The 21225-nt window shown below is 41.8% G+C and overlaps 1 protein-coding gene across 1 annotated transcript in view; it reads right to left on the bottom strand.

The window, feature by feature from the left end:
• LOC102436747 (A disintegrin and metallopeptidase domain 3) overlaps nucleotides 1–18831 on the bottom strand; it is an 83293-nt gene extending 64462 nt beyond the window's left edge. Inside the window, exons 1-4 of the mRNA XM_023751829.1 lie at nucleotides 18643–18831; nucleotides 10523–10599; nucleotides 9647–9824; nucleotides 3998–4063 (exon numbers count right to left, since the gene is read on the bottom strand). Coding sequence (XP_023607597.1) covers nucleotides 3998–4063; nucleotides 9647–9824; nucleotides 10523–10599; nucleotides 18643–18831 — 510 coding nt within the window. The remainder of the gene's footprint in view (nucleotides 1–3997; nucleotides 4064–9646; nucleotides 9825–10522; nucleotides 10600–18642) is intronic.
• Nucleotides 18832–21225: the final 2394 nt, after the last annotated feature.

Raw genomic sequence — 21225 nt, 5'->3', positions numbered from 1 at the left:
GGATAATATCTCCAATGAACATAGCTGCTAACATCCTCAACAAAATTTTAGCAAATTGTATCCAGCATTACATTAGAAAAATTATACACCACGACCAAGTGAGATTTATTCTGGTGATGAAAGGCTGTTATAATATCTAAAAATCAATAAAGGTGATACATCACATAAACAAATTGAAGACAAAAATCACATAATCATATCAATTGATGCAGAAAAAGCATTTGACAAAAATCCAACACCCTTTCTTGATAAAAACTCAGCAAAGTGGGAATAGAGGAATCATACCTCAATATAATAAAAGCCTTACATGACAAATCTATGGCCAACATCACACTCAATGGGCAAAAACTAAAACAATTTCCCCTAAGAACAGGAACAAGACAGGGATATCCACTTTTGCCACTTCTGTTCAATATAGTACTGGAAGTGCTAGCCATAGCAATCAGACAAGAAGAAGGAATAGCCCTAGTAGGTTTGGCTCAGTGGATAGAGTGTCGGTCTGTGGGCTGAAGGATCCTGGGTTTGATTCTGGTCAAGGACACATGCCTGGGTTGCAAGCTTGATTCCCAGTAGGGGGAGTACAGGAGGTAGCCGATCAATGATTCCCATCATTGATGTTCTATCTCTCTCTCCCTTTCCTTTCCTCTATGAAGTCAATAAAAATATATATTTTTTAAAAAGAAGGAATAAAAGGCATCAAAATTAGAAAAGAATAAGCAAAATTATCATTATTTGCAGATGACATGATATTGTACATAGAAAACCACAAAAACACCATAAATAACTATTAGACTTAATAAATGAATTTGGCAATGTAGCAGAATATAAAATTAACACTCAGAAAGCTATCGCTTTTTTATACACTAACAATGAAGCACAGAAAGAGAAACTACAAACACAATCTAATTTATCATTACAAAAAAAATTAAGATACCTAGTAATAAACTTAACTAAACAGGTAAAAGATCTGTGTTCAGAAAATTACAAGACACTGAAAAAGAGATAGAAGAAGACATAGACAAATGGAAGAATATACCATGCTCATGGATCAGTACAATCAACATCATTAAAATGTCCATACTTCCCAAAGCAATCTATGGATTCAATTCAATCCCCATTAAAATACCAATGGCATACTTCACAGATCTAGAACAAATGCTCCAAAAAAAAATATATGGAATATAAAAAGACCCCAAATAGCTGCAGCTATCCTGACAAAGAAGAACAAAGTTGGAGGGATCACAATACCAGATATCATGCTATATTAAAAAGCCACAGTTCTCAAAACTGCCTGGTACTGGCACAAGAACAGGCATATAGACAAATGGAACAGAACGGAGAACTCAGAGATTGACCCAAGCCATTATGCTCAATTAATATTTGACAAAGGAGGCAAGAGCATATGATGGAGACAATACAGTCTCTTCAATAAATGGTGTTGAGAAAATTGGACAGATACATAAAAAAAATGAAACTAGACCACCACTAACACCATTCACAAAAATAAACTCAAAATGTATAAAGGACTTAAATGTAAGACAAGAAACCATAAAAATCTTAGAAGAATCCATAGGCAGCAAAATAGCAGACATATGTTGTAGAAATATTTTTACTGATACAGCTCCTAGGACAATGGAAACTATGGAGAAAATAAACAAATGGGACTATATTAAAACAAAAAGCTTCTGTACATCAAAATAAACCATCAACAAAACAACAAGAAAGCCCACTGCATGGGAGATCATATTTGTCAATGTTATATTCGATAAGGGTTTAATCTCTCTCCAAAATTTATAGGGAAATCATACAACTTAACAAAAGGAAGATAAACAATCCATCCAAAAATGGGCAAAGGACCTAAAGAGACCCCTTACAAAAGAGGACATAGAGAAAGCCAAGAGACATATGAAAACACTAGTGGCCCATTGCACAAAATTCGTACACAGTGTGGGGTGGGCTCAGCCCGGCCTGCACCCTCTCCAATCCAGAACCCCTCAGGATATGTCCTGGGATCAGGCCTAAACAGGCAGTCGGACATCCCTCTCACAATCCAGGACCGATGGCTCCTTAACCGCTCACATGCCTGCCTGCCTAATCGACCCTAACCACCTCTGCCTGCCTGCCTGATTGCCCCTAACTGCTTCCCTGCTGGCCTGATTTTCCCACATCCATGACCCAGGATTCCCTCATCCAGACGGCCTCAAGCACCCGGGACCCGGGCTTCCCTCCCTTTGGCCGGCCCAAGGCACCGGGGACACGGGCCAGCTTTGCCTGGGCTGGCCGCAGCCGCAGGTTCCTGGGACTGGGGGTGGGCAGCTTCACCCGGGCCGCAGCCACTGGCACCTGGGACGGCAGGCAGATGGGCGGCTTCTCCTTTTCCCGACCACAGCCGCAGCCGCTGGCACCTGGGACCTCAGGCGGGCAGCTTCACCCGGCCTGGTTTTGTCAGGAAGGACATCTGGCAGGTCATCTGGAAGACATCTGGTCTAATTAGCATATTACCCTTTTGTTAGTATAGATGCTCAAAGTCAATAATCATCCTAAAGATGTAAATCAAAAGGACAATCTCACTGCTGTCCGAATGACCATCTCACAGCTGTCTGAATAATTATCATCAACAAATCAACAAACGACAATTCCTGGCTAGGATGTGGAGAATAAAGAACACTTGTGCACTGCTGGTGGGTATGTCAATTGGTGTAGCCACTGGGGAAAACAGTATGGAGTTTCCTCAAAAAATTAAAAATATATCTCTCATTTGACCCAGTATTCCCACATCACATTAAATCCCAAGATAGGAGAAACACCAATCAGAAAGGACATATGTACCCCTATGTTCATAGCAGCACAACTTACAATAGCTAAGATTTGGAAACAGCCTAAGTGTCCATCACCAGATGAGTGGATTAAAAACTGTGGTACATCTACACAATAGAATACTATGCTGCTGTAATAAAGAAGGAACTCCTACCATTGCAACAGCATGGATGGGCCTGGAGAGCATTATGCTAAGCTAAATAAGCCACTAGGAGAAAGATAAATATAACACGATTTCACGCATATGTGGAATATAGTGAACAACATAAACTGATGAACTAAAATAGGTCCAGAGATATAGAAGCATTAAACAGACCATCCAACCTCTGAGGGAAGGGACGAGAAGTGGGGGAGAGATTAACCAAAGGACTTGTATGCATGCATATAAGTATAATCCATGGACACAGTCAGTAGGTGGGGTGAGGGCATTTTCAGAGGGGTGGTGGGAATGAGTGGGGAGAGGAAAATGGGGGGGATTCATATGTAATACTTCAAAAAATAAAGAACCTAAAAAGAAAAAAAAAATAGAACATTATGGCAGTCATTGAGAGACTGATGAAAAAATATCAGTGATAACAGACAAATTAGACTTTTTAACTTCCAATCCATATGGCTTTGTTAAGAATTCCCATAACTACATGAACATTACAATGAATAATTCTTCCCATTATTAATTTTACATATATATATGTAAAATTAATAATGGGAAGAATTATAAGTTTCCACCAGGCAACACAAGTATTTATAAAGCATAAAATAATCTTATGAAAGAAAATACTCAATAACAGAAATCACCAATTAAGTAATAAAAGAAATACCTGTTTTAAAATGGAAATCAATTTAGGAAAGAAAATTTCACCATCACCACAATTTGGGGTGGATTGGAAATAACTGCAGTTAGTTATAATCCAATGTATTATAGTGTAGTAGAAGCCTCCCACACATACAAAGTTACACATTGTTACAGGAATTGCATACTGATTTAGATATCAATAACCATAAATACTGGTCTGCGCATTTCAATGAAGAGGCAATGGACATATATTTATGCCCTGCTGTATTGAAATACACATTTTGAACACTTTAAATTATATCTGCACTGCAAAGAAAGGATGTTTCTTATTCCTTTTGAATTTAAACACAAAACAAAGATATGATGAAATGTATCAATAATGCATACCAAGGCTTTTTCCATAATGATTTGTATTTTCAGAGTTCTTGTTAATATTGCAATATCCGATTTTTTCTGTGAAACAGAGGACATGAGATAAATAAAACATTTTTAAATTCTTATATGGTTTATAATTATGTGCATTATATATGTTCACACAGAGATATAGATAAATAAATATCCTCATATATAAAAACCCAGGATCCATAACATCCAAAACAACCAAAGGTCAACCGAATGCCAGGCTAGGGAGCTGAGGGAGCTGGAGCTGATCAATCAGTGGCAGCGGTGACGGCGAGCGGTGACTGGCAAGCGGCTGAAATGCAGACCTCTTGATCCCTCCTCCCGGCCCTCAGACTCTGATCTGGGGGAAGGGCTGCTCCAAGAAGCCCTCAAGGATGCAGATGACTTTGGCCTGCAGTTCCCGCTGGATCTGGACGTGAGAGTGAAGGCTGTACTGCTGGGAGCCACATTCCTCATTGACTACATGTTCTTCAAGAAGCGAGGAGGCACTGGGCCCTCTGCCATCACCAGTTAGATGGCATCTCAAGGTGAGGACCATCACCTCAGCCAGAACTCAAGATGGTCACCTGGCCTGACCTGGCCCCTCCTCAGAGGCAACCCTTTCCTCCATTTACACTGCAGAGGACAGACAGGGATACCTAAGAGGCTGGGGCCATGTTGCCCCATCCCTACCCTACTCCCCTGGCCTCCTTCACCTGTGGCCTGAAGGGTATGCATGAGAGCCCTTCCCCTGCTACCTCTCACCACTGTCTCCAGCCATCCTCAGAACACAGGCATATCTGCTTTCAAACTTGCCCTGCTCACTTCCTCTCACCCCCTTCCAGGGCCTCTGCTCTGGATGGGACCTTGCAAATACAGGGCTCTGGATTTTACAACAGAGCTGGGGTGGGAAAGGGTAAACAGCACCAAAAATGGCTGATATGGCCACTCACCTCTGCCGCAGCTTGACCAATTAGTTCAGCTTCAGAACGTGGCACTCAGAGAACATTCCTACTTCCCGAGCAATGTCTCTAGGGCCTCAGCCCCAGGGCCAACCTCCTCTCCCTGTCCCCTTTGGCCCTCCCCACAGCTGGTGCTTGCTGCAGCTCCCTGTGCCTTACTTAACCACCCTTCCTTCCCTATTCCTACAAAGGAGGCTGCATCTCTGTATGTTATATTCATACTAGTGGCCTGGTGCACAAAAATTTGTGCACTCGGGGGGTCCCTCAGCCTGGCCTATGCCCTCTTGCAGTGTGGGACCCCTCGGAGGATGTCCACCCCAGTGGGGACCCTCACCCCATGGAGGTTTGGCCAGCCTGGGTGAGGGGCTGATGGCTGTTTTCAGGCTGGCCACACTCCCTTTAGGGTGGGGGGTCCCCACTGGGGTGCCTGGCCAGTCTGGGTGAGGGGCTGAGGGCCATTTTCAGGCTGGCCAAGTACCCTGGTAATGTAAGCTCCCAGCCTCTCCTTTTTTTCTTTTTTATTCTTGGATTTATTTACCTTCTATAATTGAAACTTTGTTGCCTTTAGCGGAGGCCTGAGGAAAGCTTGGCTTCCTCCATCACCAGGGACAACCCACTCCTGCTCACTCCAGCTCCGTGGCCACGGCTGGCTGAAAGCAGGTATCTGGGATTTGTTTACCTTCTATAATTGAAACTTTGTTGCTTTCAGTGGAGCTTAGAGCCAGGCCATGACAGGCAGGGAACCTTGCCTTCCTCCATCACTGGAGCAAGCAAGCCTCCTGCTCGCTCCAGCTCCGTCGCTGCCGGCTACCATCTTGGTTGGGTTAATTTGCATATAGTAGCTCTGATTGGCTGATGGGCATGGCTTAAGGTGTAGCGAAAGTATGGTCAATTTGCATGTTTATCTTTTATTAATATAGGATAAACTTTGTAACGTTTTGGAAAAAAAGTAATAACCAAGAGAATGCCGCAGTCAACGCCTGGAGTGAGCTCAGCAGAATGGAGATAAGGGAGAATTCCATAAGTTGATTGATGCCAAGTTATTTCTGAGTGACTGCCTGGTGTGTGACAGTTGTGTGACCCCAGAGGAAGGAATCCAACTTTCTCAACAGTGGTAAGGATCAGCAAGCAGGCAGGCAGTGAGGAGCGAGGGGTTCCTGACTGTGAGAGGGATTTCCAACTGTCGGGTCTAAGCCGGCAGGCAGTCATCACCTGAGGGTCCCGGACTGTGAGGGTGCAGGCTGGGCTTGAGGAAAACCCCCCCCCCCCCCCAGTGCACAATTTCATGCACCCGGCCTCTTGTTGACACATAAAAATACAGATAATAGGAAAATAAAAGAATGGATGCCGATTAAGTAAATAAGCAGGTGAGATTCCAAACAAATATTTTAGGCACCAATCAGAAGCTTTTACTTTATATTTTTTATAATTAGGATATTCAAAAAAAATGTTGCTGCAATGAGGGAGAAGCCATATTTCCTTTCTCTCAAAACCTTCCTCCAAAATCCTGCTCCAACCTTCAAGCTAACAAAGTCCCATCAACTTTCCCCCAAACATTGCCTCTCATCATTTTTATACTTTTAGGTATTTATATTGACTTCATTGTGGCTTAAACCCTATAAAATTCATCCATTTTAAGTATACAGTTACATTGTTGGTATTAATATATACAGCCATGTAACCATTTCCATAAGTAAGACCAAGAATGTTGTCATTACCCTCTTCCAAGTCAATAGCCACACAGCTCAAGGAAACCAATGATCTGCTGTTTGTTTTTCAACATAGGTTACAATGATCTATTCTAGAATTTCATATAAATGGAATCATATGGCATGTACTCATTTCTATCTGGTTTCTTTCATTCGGGATTCATCTGTCTTGTGATTATTAGTAATTCATTAGTATCTTCCTAAGTAGTGTGCCATTGAAGATATCCGTTGCAACTTGCTTGTACATTTACCTGTTGATCATTTGTAGCCATTTCAGCTTTTATAAATAAAGCTGCTATAAATATTAATGTACAGGTCTTTGTGCAATTTTTTTCTTTCCTTTTTCTTGGTATTTAGAAATGGAATTCCTGAGTCATATAGTAATTGTGGGGGTGCAAAGTGGTAGGAAAGAGCCAGATTGCTGGAGCAGGGCGTGAGTTGAGCAGCCTGGTGTAGCCACTGCTCCCAGCAGGCTGGGCCCCCCAACAGGCTGGGGCCCCCAGCAGGTGGGGCCCCCTCCTTCTATGCCCTGCCAAAGGTGGGGCTGAGGTGGTGGAGCAGTGGAGATAGAAGATTCAGCATGTGAAGGCTGAGAGCCCCTCCATGCCTTGCCCTCTGGAGGCTCACAATGTGCTGACCCTATGGTCCCCTGCTGCTGGCACCCTGGGTCTCTGGCCACTGTGCTCCTTCTGGAAGGGACAGACTGCAGGCTCCTTCCTCTGCCCCTTCCCCCAGACTGAATGCCACAGGAGTCCTCACATCCTGTCCCCCCTCACCCTGGAAGAGCATAGTAACACAACCAGGAGGCCCAGGAGGTTCTTCACAAGATGATGAGGTCATTCAACCAGGTTTCAGCAGCCCCGGAGTGAATCCTTTGAAATGGAGATGATGCTCTAATGAGTATCATGAAACAGAAGATTCTGAAAAGTTGTTACAATATTTTAATTTACCAACTAGTTTCTGATAACTGGAGATTATGGTTTTTCTGTGAGGGCAAACTGGAGACAGTCCAGATGTGTTTTTCTTTTCTGTTGGGAAATAATATTAACACCAATGTGTTAAGTGCCTGCAATAAATTTTCATGTCTGTGTTTCCTTGTGAAAAAAAAAAGTGCCAGATTGTTTCCTAAAGTCATTTGATCATGCTGCATTTTAACAAGAATTAAGTGGCAATTTTTACATATATATAATATGTTAATCAATGTTAACCAATATTACTTAAAATAATACACGTAAAATCTATATATATAAAAGGCTAAGTGACTTTCTGACTGGCCAGTTGGTTGGTCCATATGACACACACTGACCACCAGGGTGCAGACACTCAACACAGGAGCTGCTGTGACTTGGCAGAGGTGGTTCTTGGGTGACGCACCCTAGAACCAGAGAAGAGGGAGCCTGATTCTGGAGTGTGTCACCCGAGAACCACAATCTCGCAATCCAGGACCCTTGGGGATGTTGGAGAGCCCGTTTTGGCCCAATCCCTGCAGGCCAGGCTGAGGGATCCAACCTGCCAGAGGTACCCCACTCACTCCAAAGATGCCCTTCGATCCGTGGTGCCACCCCAGGTGTGGCCAGCTAGGGAGGGACCAGGGGAGGTTGGCTCCAGGGCATGTTTGGCTAGTTTCACCCAGTCCCACCCTGCTGACCACCTTGTAATTAATTTCCTTTCAATGTTTAGAATCCATGCACCAGGGCACTAGTAATAAGTGAAAGAATGCATTGTCCTCTGAAGAGCAAAAAAAGAATTTCAAAGAAACATGAATGGTTAGATCATTTTTTGTTTAAAAAAGAATTTATAAATTTATAAATCCACATTTATAAGACTAGAGGCCTGGTGCATGAAAATCGTGCATTGAGCAGGTGTTCCTCAGACCAGCCTGCACCCTCTCCAATCTGGGATCCCTCGGGGGATGTCCAACTGCTGGTCTAGGCCTGACATCCCTCTCACAATCCGGGACTGCTGGTTCCCAACCGCTCACCTGACTGACTGCCTGATTGTCCCTAACCGCTTCTGCCTGCCAGCCTGATCGATGCCTAACTGCTCCCCTGCCAGCCTGATCACTCCCAACTGCCCACCCCGGCTGGCCCCATCACCCCTAAATGCCCTCCCCTGCAAGCCTGGTCGCACCCAACTGCCTTCCCCTGCTGGCCTGGTCACCCCTAACTGCCCTCCCCTGCTGGTCTAATTGCCCATAACTGCCCTCCCCTGCCAGCCATCTTGTGTCTGTGGGTGCCACCATCTTTGAGGGAAGGGCAGTCAATTAGCATATTCCTTCCTTATTGGCTGTGGCCACCACCATCTTTGTAATGGCTTGAGGGACAATTAGCATATTCTCTCTTCATTAGATAGGATACATTGTAAAAATTAGACCAAGTATTCCAAAATTCTAAGAACACTATCTTTAGATAATGATATTTGGGACAACATCTTGAATTTTTCTACTTTTAAATTTTCTAACAAAATAATACTTTTATACAAAGTTAGAATGTGTATTGGCAAGGAAACTATGGACAAAATAATAATCAGCAAATCTTGGTATCATTGCATTAGTAGGATGCAAATTCAATAACAATGCAACTGTATACATATATTAGAGGCCCGATGCATGAAATTCTTGCAAGAGTAAGCCTTCCCAGTTGCGGCAGCTTCAATCCCTCCCTCTCTGCCTGAATTCCTGGCTCGGTCCCGCAGCTGCTGAAAACCCAGCTATATCCCAGAAGGAAGTCTGGTAGAACTTCTGTTCTAATTAGCATACTATGCTTTCATATATATAACTTGAAATTAGGGGAAAGGAATACTTCCAAATTATATATGACTAAACATATTCTTATTCATATATTAATAAAATAATTAAGTATCTTATAAAAGAAGGTTTCAATATAATTAATATGTTTAAATTTGTTTTCTAAATGTAACAAATTTCTATGAGAATAAGTTTATCAAATGTAGCAAAATGAAAATTTCAGAATATGGTGGCTTACTTCTGACTTCACCAGAATCCTGTAGGCCTGATCTCCCAATTGGATCATAGTATTATTGTCTTGTAAGGGGAGAAAATCAGCTTTATTATTCTTTATTTGATAAAGCATATGCTCAAACATAGCTGAGGATTCCAATGGTTCAATGCCATAACTGACATTCGCCAACTGCAATAATCCCCTGAATATTTAAATACATAAAAAGACATAAAAGTTATTAATATAGATTTTCCTTTTGAGAAATGTAAATCAATACTAAATAAAAACTTTTATACAAATTTTGATAGTTATTCTTATGGTCTAATTAAATCTAGGAATCATCCTATTTTACGCAAATTAATTTTTGACCTAATTTTATACCATCTGTCTGTTATGTCATCTACAAGTCCCTGTGGTTCTTGTAGAGCTAATCCATATGAATATTCTTTGTACTAGTAGACTTTTTCTGAATAAATTTTATGGCCATATGCTTAGGATAGAGACAACAAAAAATAGAAAATGCCCTAGCTGGTTTGGCTCACTGGATAGAGCGTCAGCCTGGGGACTGAAGGGTCCCAGGTTCGATTCTGGCCAAGGGCATGTACCTTGGTTGCAGGCACATCCCCAGTAGGGGGTGTGCAGGAGGCAGCTGATCGATGCTTCTCTCTCATTGATGTTTCTAACTCTCTATCCTTCTCCTTTCCTCTCTGTAAAAAAATCAATAAAATTATTTAAAAAAATAGAAAATATAAGAGGAGGACAAGGAAAAGAAAACATATGAGAAGAAACACAACCAAAGCCCATATTTTCTTTGCTTTACTCTATCACTCAAGGAATTTGGAAAAATTAAAGTGTTACACAAGATTGTCAATCATGCACACCTCTGGAAGTTGCCATTACCTGAGTCCAGAACAGGTGCTTAGTGTCACGATTGAATTTGGAATCTCTGCGGCATATCCTTGGTAAAAGCAATGACTCTAACAGGAGTACATAAAGGTACATTCATGAATGATTTGTACATAAAGTAGTTTTATACTTACTTTCTAGACATTATGAAATGTAGAGATTTATCCAATTAACCAATATCATTTACAAGATATCCCATTTCCTTTTGATCTACCTATAATTTCTTCCTCTTAACACTTGTCTGCCTATAAATCCCACTAAAAAAAATCCTTGCTATAATAAAGAATTCTATAATTTTAAAAGAACCTTTTAAAATAGAAGAAAATGTAGCTTCCCAGACAAAAAAAAAAGCTAAAGGAGTTTGTCACCTCCAAACCAGTATTATATGAAGTGTAATACTTTAATGTAATACTTCTTCAAGAATAATAGGAAGAAAAAAGATAACGATAAATATATGAACAATAAAATGGCAATAAATATATATCAATAATTGAATCTAAAAAAAATAAAATAAACAAGCAAAATAGAAACAGAAAAAAAGAATAAATCCTAATGTAAGCTGTAAGATTTAATAAATAGTAATATATTAATATTGGCTCATAAATGGTAACCCAAATAGCATTCTAACCCAAGATGTTAATAATAGGGTAACTAATTTGGGAGGATGCAGGGAAATTTCCTGTGCTTTCCACTTTTTCTCTTAAAGCTAAATATGCTGGGGAAAAAAGGTGTATTAACTTTTAAAAAGATATTATTGAAGAAATAAAAAGGCAAGCTATGACCTAGATGAAATGATTCATAATACATATATTTCATTTCATTTACTTATTTTTTATTTAAATTTTATTTTTTAATTACAGTTTACATTAATATTATTTCATATTAGATAATTTACAATGTGTTTCCCTTGATATTTTCAGTACCCACCTGACACCATAAATACTTATTGCAATATCATTGACTATAATTTCTATGCTGTACTCTACATTCCTGTGAATATTCTGTAAATGCCAACTTGTACTTCTTAATCCCTCCCCTTTTTCACCCATTCCTCCAAGCCCCATCCCCATCTGGAGCACTTGGAACTCTTGTACCTTACTGATAGAAATGTGAAAACCTGCAACTGGTTTGGAAAACAGTTTGGAGGTTCTTCATAAAGTTAAATGTAGAATAATCCTAATGATCCAGAAATTTCATTTCTAAGCATATATATGAGAAATTGAAAACAGGTTTTCTAAAAAAAAAATTGTACACAAATGCTTATACCAATACTTGTCTAAATAAGTAATAAATGAATGAATAAATAAATGAATTAATAAGTAATTGATGGAAGCTTTCTTATCTTTCTTTTCTCAGCTGCATTACTTAAGTATATGATCTGTAACTGCTGACTCATGCAATTAACAGCATTCATTTGACTTCAATTGTGAACATCTCACTTATTTTTCAAAGTTACCCAAAAGTACCTTAATTTCTTCATATTTTTGTCCTTAATATTTCACCTTATTTATCATCTTTAGTTCAAACTCTCATCCCTATGGACTTTCTTTTCTTTTTTTTCCCATTTACTTTCATAGCAATAGTCTCTCAGAAGCTCCCCCAATATTCTCTTTCAGCAGAAAATACTCCTTTCTCTTCCCTTAAAAGTCTAGTGAAATCTAGAATCAGTCCTATTCCTTTGTTAATCCTGTGCTATTAAATATTTAGAAGCATCCCATTCTCTTCTATGTATTTGCTTATGCATTTTAAGTTCCCATTCATACATCTCCATGAGTAACCATTTGATTTTTGCAAAACTAAGCTGAACCACTATCCCCCACCCACTGCCAGCAGCTGAACACACCCTGCTCCATGCAAAGCAACAGCTGCAGCTACCTCCACCAGCACTGGTGCCAGCAGCCATTGTAGCTACAAGCCCTTCATAAAGTATAAGGTTTCCCAAACTCTACACAGCAGCAGGGGGAATTCAGACTCTCAGCTCCTGGCCCTGCACCCAGTTAGAGAAAATGATCCTCGTGAGAGATTTCCCACTTAGGATCTTCCTTAACCAGGAGACACTATCAAAGTTAATGCAGATGCCCTAACCAGTTTGGCTCAGTGGATAGAGCGTCGGCCTGCGGACTGAACGGTCCCAGGTTCGATTCCGGTCAAGGGCATGTACCTTGGTTGCGGGCATATCCTCAGTGGGGGTGTTTGCAGGGGGCAGCTGATTGATGTTTCTCTCTCATCAATGTTTCTAACTCTCTATCCCTCTCCCTTCCTCTCTGTAAAAAAAAAAATAAAATATATATTTTTTTAAAAAGTTAACGCAGAAACAACTGGCATCCTGTGGCTGGAGAACAGTCAGAGGAAATGCTCTCCCTCCCATGGGTTCTTCACCATCCAACCCCACCTGGCAATACAGGTTGTCACAGCAAAGTGCCTTTTACCCCTATAGGCTGCACAGGCAGAGCTCCAGCAGGAGCTCCAGCAGAGCACAACAATATAACATCAAAGGACCCAAGAAGGCTAATTGCCATTGGAACAATAGAACACACTAAATCGACACTTAACCTGGGTGACTGCTTTCAAATCTAGGTTATTTAAACATGAAGAAAGCAACCAAAGGACTGTATGCACGCATATTAGCATAACCAATGGACACAGACACTGGGGCAGTGGGAGCTTGCGGGGGGAGGGGGGCGTGGAGGGGGGCGGCATGGCTGGGGGGGATCAATAGGGGAAAAAGGAGACATATGTAAAACTTTGGACAATAAAAATAATAATAATAACGTAAAAAAGAATGCAACTGGAAATCACATCCTATATCAACAAGCAAGGAAATCACAGCAAAAAAACGGGAAAACACAACCACTGACACTAATATTGACATGAGGCACATATTGAAACTATCACACAAACATTCTTAAAAAGCTATGAAAATGTGTTACAATGAACATCGAAATTAAATTCAATGGTGGAGTAAGAAGCCCTGGCTCCTCCATCCCCCAACGAACACACCAATTCAGCAACACTTCACAGTTTCCCTTTGTGAGAAACCAGAAACGAATAGACAGCCTCCTGCACAACATAAAAGAGTGGAAAATCAGTTACCAAAGCCAGTAGGGAGTGTTGCAAGACCTTTTCACCAAAACTCTGCCCCTGAGCCTGGCCATATGATCAGAAAGACATCCTCTAGTTACCGTCCTACTGATGGGTGGGAAGCAGTTTGCTCACAAGGCCAGGGCCCTAATGTTTCTGAGGGGCTGACCCAAAGAACTAGTATCTGTGACAGGAGTCCTGGAGATGTTAGAAATAAGGTGAGTCCCCTAATTCAGGGGCTCTGGTAGAATGCAAAACATACTCAGGAGCCAGGCAGCAAGGCAAACATCTTTACTTCTTGTAGAAAGGTGCGCACACATGGTCTGGAAGTGCATGCACACAGAGCAGGCGGGCTGCTTGGCTTTATAAACCCTGATGCACGTGACCTCTCCCTTGCTCTTGATTGGAGCTCGGGCACACCGTCTTTCGCGATTGGCTAATCCAAAGGGAGGGTTTGGCCTTTGTTATTTCAGATGGCGGCCTCCAGGGGAGCTGCAAGCCATGCAGCCAACATGGCCACTGCCAAGTCACGCAGTCCAAAATGGTGGCTGTCTAAACTGTTCTTTGACAGAAAAGATGACTTGTTTATTCTCACAATTCCCCCCTATACTTTATTTAAACTCTTTTCTTCAAACTCGGCTAACTTTCATTGACTTTCATGCTCTGCAGTGTCTAGGAGGAGACTAATTTGCTGTTTGGTCAATGCCGTTTCAATTAACCCTTGGGTAAGACCCCCCCCATACATGGGATGATGTAACATCCCATCACTGTAGCTCCTAATCCAAGGGGTGAATGTGGACACCATTGCTTTAGTGCATTAAAGAAAGGACCCTCGATACCCGGTTCCAGCTCTCTCGTCACTAAAGCTGTCGATGCCTTAGGGCCTCAGTGATGTCCGTCTGCTGTGTTGTCAGGGATGCGTGTACAGCACTGACCCCAACATTACAAATCTTCCTCCTTTTTCTGCTTGTTCCCCCAGGTCACCCTGCTGCTGGCATCTAGCTCTTCACTATCCCTTTAACTGCATCTCGAGTGTAGTTAACAAGCCTTTGCTAGTGATAGTAAATATAATTAATCCACCAGATTCTTGTTCACAGTGGCCACCAGCAAGCACAGGACAGACTCAAACCCTGCAGCAATCTGACTTCTACCCTTAAACTCCCTGGCACTCCTCCTGGAACCCCAAGGGGATCTGTGTGTATATGGGGATCAAAGGAGCCCCCTAGACTCTCTCTCCTCTTCCTAGTCTGTCCATTGAAAAAGGTTTACGATATGCTGACGTGAAAGGGATAACCAATCAGAGCACAAGTTCCACTCCAACTGCTGGGCAAGGCCACAAGTCAGGGTCCCCCATGACACCACCCGACATCAGCAAGGGGTATCGACAGTGCAGCATGATGGGCTTCTGAGGATGCTTGGCTATTTACACATCTGGATAAATTTCTCATAAACTCCGAGCACTGTTTCCCCCTTTGAGAGGCATAGTTTACATTGGAGGACGGGCCAGATCGTTTTGGGGGGGTCCTAGCTCTTTACCTCTGTTGGATGGGAACAACAGGGCGAGAGTCTTACAGGAAGCGTTTCCCCAGGTGGTTTCCTCCTGGTACAAGGCAAGCACACATTCCATCCCGTTACTGTCTGAGGTCCATCCGAATGGGAATGGGACCCCTTGGGCCTCTAGCCTTCCTGCCACGCAAGCATAATAATCGCTTTTACTCAGGGCGTGTACAGAATATTTAATCCATTCCAGCTGGGCATTCGTTCTCTTATATCCTACTTCTATTTGCGTAGTGGTGACAGTGGTCTAGGACAGTGGTCGGCAAACTCATTAGTCAACAGAGCCAAATATCAACAGTACTTCTTCAAAATAGACTTGCCCAGGCCAAAAACCGACTTCTGTGCATGGGCCATGAAGTTTCAATCGCACTGCTCGTGCGCCCGCACGTGGTACTTTGTGGAAGAGCCACACTCAAGGGGCCAAAGAGCCGCAAGTGGCCCGAGAGCCGAAGTTTGCCAACCACGGGTCTAGGGGATCTTGTCCTGTGACATCTACTCCTAAATATAGTCCTAGCCAATCTTTTGACCTGAAATATCCAAGTCATTCAAGTTATCTATTACCAATAACTTAACTGGGTAAGCATGATCCAGATTGTACACATTTCTCCAGCCCACATTGTAAGCCCCTGCAATTTTCCAGATTCCTTAAGCAAATAGAGCCTAGTACATGATGGTTATTAAGACAGCTCACAGTTTTTAGAGTCAGTTTCAAGGGGACATGTCCTGGTATGGCTGTCCAAGTTGAGGTGTGTCCACCCTCAATCCATGTGTGATGGGTCCAACCTCGCTCTGCAGTCCAAATAGCAGTCTCTATGGTAAGCAAGACAGGTAAGGTCCTTCCCAGGAGGGTTCCAACTTGCTTCCCTTCCAAATCTTGATTAGAACAAATGTAGTTTTCCAGCAGATTGTGATGAACCGGAAACTCAAGAGGGCCTTGGGTCAGGAGGCCTTCTAACCTGAGAGTGATTAAAATAGAAGAGATACCCAGTACACAGTTCTTAAGAACGTGGTCCCTACTTTCCATTGTAGGAAGATCTTGAGGCATTCAAGGGCCTCTTGGAATCACCTATAGTCAACTCCAGGTAAAAAAACAACAAACTTTTCTTAAAATTCAAACCCTAGAAAGTTGTCAAACTTGATTTTACCAAAAGATTATATATTAAAGTGTATTAGACAGGAACATAGGCCAGCAAACTTCAGTTCCTATGATTAAAAGATGATCTTTTTATTGAATACCTGATTAATTATTTTACTAGAAAAGAACTGACCAAAATAAGGCTTATTTTCTAACTTCATTTGTCCTTGGTTGTGGACAGCAAATGACATTAATTGGATTTCTCCCGTCAGTCTTCCTAAGAACTTTGGCATAAACTATTTACCCTCTGTTTAGGGAGGCAAAATGTAAATTACTGACTTTTAAGTGTCCTTGGTTTAGGGGAAGACAGAGTTTTCTAGATGTTTGCAAACTGCTGTTTTAATATTTCAGTTTCCCTGCTCTGTCCTGGCTTACTGGCCTGTATCATTTAATCAATTTTCTTTTAACATTTCTTTTTTATAAACTTACTAGAGGCCCAATGCATGAAATTCGTGCAAGAGTAGGCCTTCCTTCCCCTCTGTTACATCATCAGCAATTTGTACAGACCTTTTCTTTTTTTTAATGTATTAGAATTCTTCATTCTTAGAAAACTTAATTTTTCAATAATTTACCAAAAAGTAAACAGTCAGCGTTTCTTAGATTAACATTTATCAACACACTTTTTGTAATTATTCTAAAAGATATTAATTAAATTTAAACCAGTTTTAATATTAAAAATTTGGTTTGGACCAATTAATCCTTTTTGTATCAGGCCAATAAAATATTATATCTTAGGTGAAATTTTACCACACATATTACACATAAAGATTATAATATATTTTGAACTACTAATATTTCCAGAGAAAATAAAAGAATTATGTTTCTCAAAAATTAATTTCTATACTTTATGCATTTTTTCATCTAGATTTTTCATACAAGGCAAACTCAGCTTAATATTTCATTTTAAAATACCTAGATATTTAATAATTTTTATTATTTAATTCAGCAAACTCCGAAGTTTTAAGTTACCAAAGACTTTGGGAAATTATGTATAAACTGCTACATTATTCCTTAGAGATACATTACCTAAGGTTAGTGCTGCTACTTCTGTTTCTGGCCTTCTGGGCCAGCCCTTCCCTAGGCCACTTTCTTGAGATGTCAGGCCAACTATTGGTGGCAAAATGTAATTTATAATATCTCTTGGCCCAACAGGTCTTCAGGGTCTGGCCAGAGTACTTTCTCATTTGATCTTTTAGTCTTGGTAAAATTTTTTTAAAATATATTTTATTGATTTTTTATAGAGAGGAAGGGAGATGGATAGAGAGTCAGAAACATCTATCAGCTTCCCCCTGCACACCCCTTAACTGGGGATGTGCTCGGAACCAAGGTACATGCCCTTGACTGGAATCGAACCTGGGACCCTTGAGTCTGCAGGCCAACACTCTATCCACTGAGCCAAACCAGTCAGGGCAGTCTTGGTAAATTTGGAAGACCTTTCTTTGCCTCGTTAAATATTAAAGGCTTTATTTAGGTTCTGAGACCAGGGAACTGCTTCCCTAATTTCTTTAATGATTAGCTCCCTAAGGTCTCTCATGTGACCTCTATGGTCTATGTTGTTATGGTCCCACTGGGGCTCTTGGTTTGAAAAATTTACCTCTGCTTGAAGTGCCCCAGGGCCAGTAGGGTACTCTCACTCCCAGACCACTATAGCTGACCTTCGAATCATAGCTGACCTTTGAATCATTGCTCTCTCTTCTCCCGAGAATAGGATTCCTAAAATGGACATTAACTTTGTCCACGTGTATACTTGTATATACTTGATCTAATTGGCCAGCTACACCATGTGGGTCTTCCAGTAGAGGCTTTAACTCTTTTCTTTTTCTTTTTTCTTTTTTTTTACTGTTCCAACTTCCTTCGCAGCCTAGAAAAGCTTGTTTCTGGTAGCATGGTGGCCAAAGGGCCTGACTGGGATTGTAAATCGGCCATCTTGGATGTTTCCTCAGGTTGTCTCCTGGTGGCATAGGAAGGGGCGAGGCAACTCAAGGGATCCCATTTGTCTGGAATCACTTTTAGATTTTTAGATTTTTACTGAAAAGCTTTATATCTTAACAACTTTGAGGTTTTTAAAGCCAATTATTACCTAAAGCATTTTCTTGACTAATTTTGTAACAGGGATTTGAATTATGCTGTTAACTATTATTGCCCCTTCTGTTCAAAGAAAGGACACGCTAATCTGGCTGGGAGTCCTATGCCTCCAGGACCACCCTTGGAATGTGGTCCATCCTCATTCGAGAACTTCCCATTCTCTTGCTGTGTGCCCCCAAGGTCAGCCTTAGTTCTGGCTCGGCTGGCCTGTGCAGGTTTGGACATCACAAGAAGGCGCGAGCCACCTACTTCCCACCTCGGGCCCCTCGCTTCCATCCGGGTCCCATTCTGGTCCCATTCCAGTCCCATTCTGGTCCCATTCTGACCCTGTCCCAGTTAATACCAACGCTGACAACTGGATGTTTAATGGAGGTGATGCTGGGTGGGGTTTTGCAAATTTCTCCGCCCTTCCCAGTTCGGCAAGCACCCAAGTACCGCCTTCCATTCTGCCACTTGGAAACCTCTGGCTTTTTTTTTTCTTTCCCCTCCTGCTTTGCCTCAGGTGGAGAAGATAATGTTTTGTTAACAACAAGCAGTCTTGGAACTGCCTGGCCTTTGTTTTAAACTACCCTGGATTGCAATCTTTACAAATTTTACACTTTTAAATTAATCTTAGAATCTTAAAATTTTAACCCAGCACAGCAAAATCATAAATCAGGGAAGAGCAAATTAAAGTACCTACACAGACAGACAGAAATTTCACTAGCTAAGTAAATAAATTAAACAACAACAACAGCAAAAAAACAGACATAAAACATCAATACACATTCTCATATAGGCACGCGCAACACTAAAAGTTTACACCAAGAGCAATGTATATCCCTGGTTTGGGAACTTGCCTCCCCATCACCTCAGCATTCTCCCAATGGGCTATTTCAGCGGAATATATTCCCTAGGCCTAGCATTTCCATTTCTCATCCTCGGCAGGTCGCTTGTGACTATGTACTTAACCTCTCATGCTGGAGATTTCTTGTACTCCCCGAGATCTACTTCATCCCTCTCTGGCCACTTCCCTCACAGAACAGAACCACAGATCAGATCTCCGCACTCACTGTATGTCCAAGACACATCCCAGTCACATATGCCCTACCTCCGAGGACACCCAATCACCAAAGTAGTACTCAGTCCATTTCCTACCTTGGCTCATACATGAGGTTACCTGATTGCTGTGGGTCTTGCTTGGGCCCTTCCTGAGTTGCTGGCTGACTCTTGATCCTGAGCTCATAGTTGGCCCAGGGGTAATGGCTGTGACTCCTCACCGAGCCGCCACAACTTGGCAGCGGGGTGCACCTCATCAGCAGAGGAGTCTATTTTCATTGTGGCAACAGACGGTATCCCACTCGCACGCCCAAATTGTTATAAATAAGGCGAGTCACCCAAGTCAGGGGTTCTGGTAGAATACAAAACATACTGGGGAGCCAGATAGCAAGGCAAACATCTTTACTTCTACATAGAAGGATGCGCACACATGGTCTGGAAGTGCATGCACACCGAGCAGGCAGGCTGCTCCGCTTTATAATCCCTGACACAAATGACCTATCCCTTGCTCTTGACTGGCGCTCAGGTGCAGTCTTTCACGATTGGCTAATTCAAAAGAAGGGGTTGGCCTTTGCTATTTCAAGATGGAGGACCCCCAGGGAGCTGCAAGCCATGTGGCCAACATGGCAGCTGCCAAGTCATGCAGTCCAAAATGGTGGCTGTCTAAACTGTTCTTTGACAGAAAAGATGACTTGTTTATTCTCACAGAGATATGATGGGTTCAGCACAGTCTAGACACCCAGGCAGCAATAGAGGTGGTGGCTACCAGCCACTGTTAATTTATGCCCACCCCAACTCTGTCCAGAGTGAATGGATGGAAAATCCCAGCTCTGTGCTTCCTCCTGGGGTAGGAAAGAGTTGATCCACGCATGCCATGCTTCCACTTCACCACAATTGCCCAAGGAACTAGCATCTGTCTCACCAATCCTGGAGCCCTGATGAGTCCCACACACTCTGGTTGTCAGGGAAAGAACAGAGGCAGCAGCTCGGGATGGTAAATGCCACTGGTCCTTTCTGCTGAGCGGCACAGAGAAGGCAGGAATAAATAGATGCCTGCTTTGCCCAGAAGATGGCAAAGTGCTAGTGGAGGCCCCCAAATCTCTTTCCAGGATGTTTTGTGGGATCCTCTTCTGTACTCCCCCAAAGTGAAGGCTGAGAGAACCTTCTAAGAAGCAGACACCAAAACAGTGAATTAATAAAACAATCAGGAAAAGGTGTCTCACACAAAGGAATAAGATAAATCTCCAATACTGACCCTAATGAAATGAAGTTACATGATTTACCTTGAAGAGAATTAAAATGAACTCTCCTGAACATGCTCACTGAGCCCAAAAGAACAATGCAAAAATGTCTGATCAATGTCCTCTGGGAAAAAATGTAGACAAATTACAACAATGGAGAAAATATTTGCATACCACATATCTGGCATAATACATATTCACATAATAGATATATCTATTTTGAATGTAATGGGTGCTCAAAACTTTATTTAAAAAATAATCAATAGACATTTAATGGGTATTTCACAAAAAGGGAACAAATAAGTACATGAAAATATGTTCAACATCATTAGTTACTGGGAAATGCAAGTCAGAATCACAGGAGATATCACTACACATCTATTAGAAGGTCTATTAATTTTAATACTGAATTGTGATCACCACAGCAGGAATGCAGACACTCATCTCTCATACATTGCCAGTGGAAATGTAAGATAGTACAACACCCTGGCAAATATTTTGGTAATTCCTTTTTTACAAAAATCTTGATTGTTGAAAGTATTACATATGTCCCCTGTTTC

This window comes from Myotis lucifugus, unplaced genomic scaffold (genome assembly GCF_000147115.1).
Source record: "Myotis lucifugus unplaced genomic scaffold, Myoluc2.0 scaffold_26, whole genome shotgun sequence".
Taxonomy (NCBI): domain Eukaryota; kingdom Metazoa; phylum Chordata; class Mammalia; order Chiroptera; family Vespertilionidae; genus Myotis; species Myotis lucifugus.
Note: the sequence above shows the minus strand (reverse complement) of the source record. Positions and strands in the feature narration are given on the sequence as shown.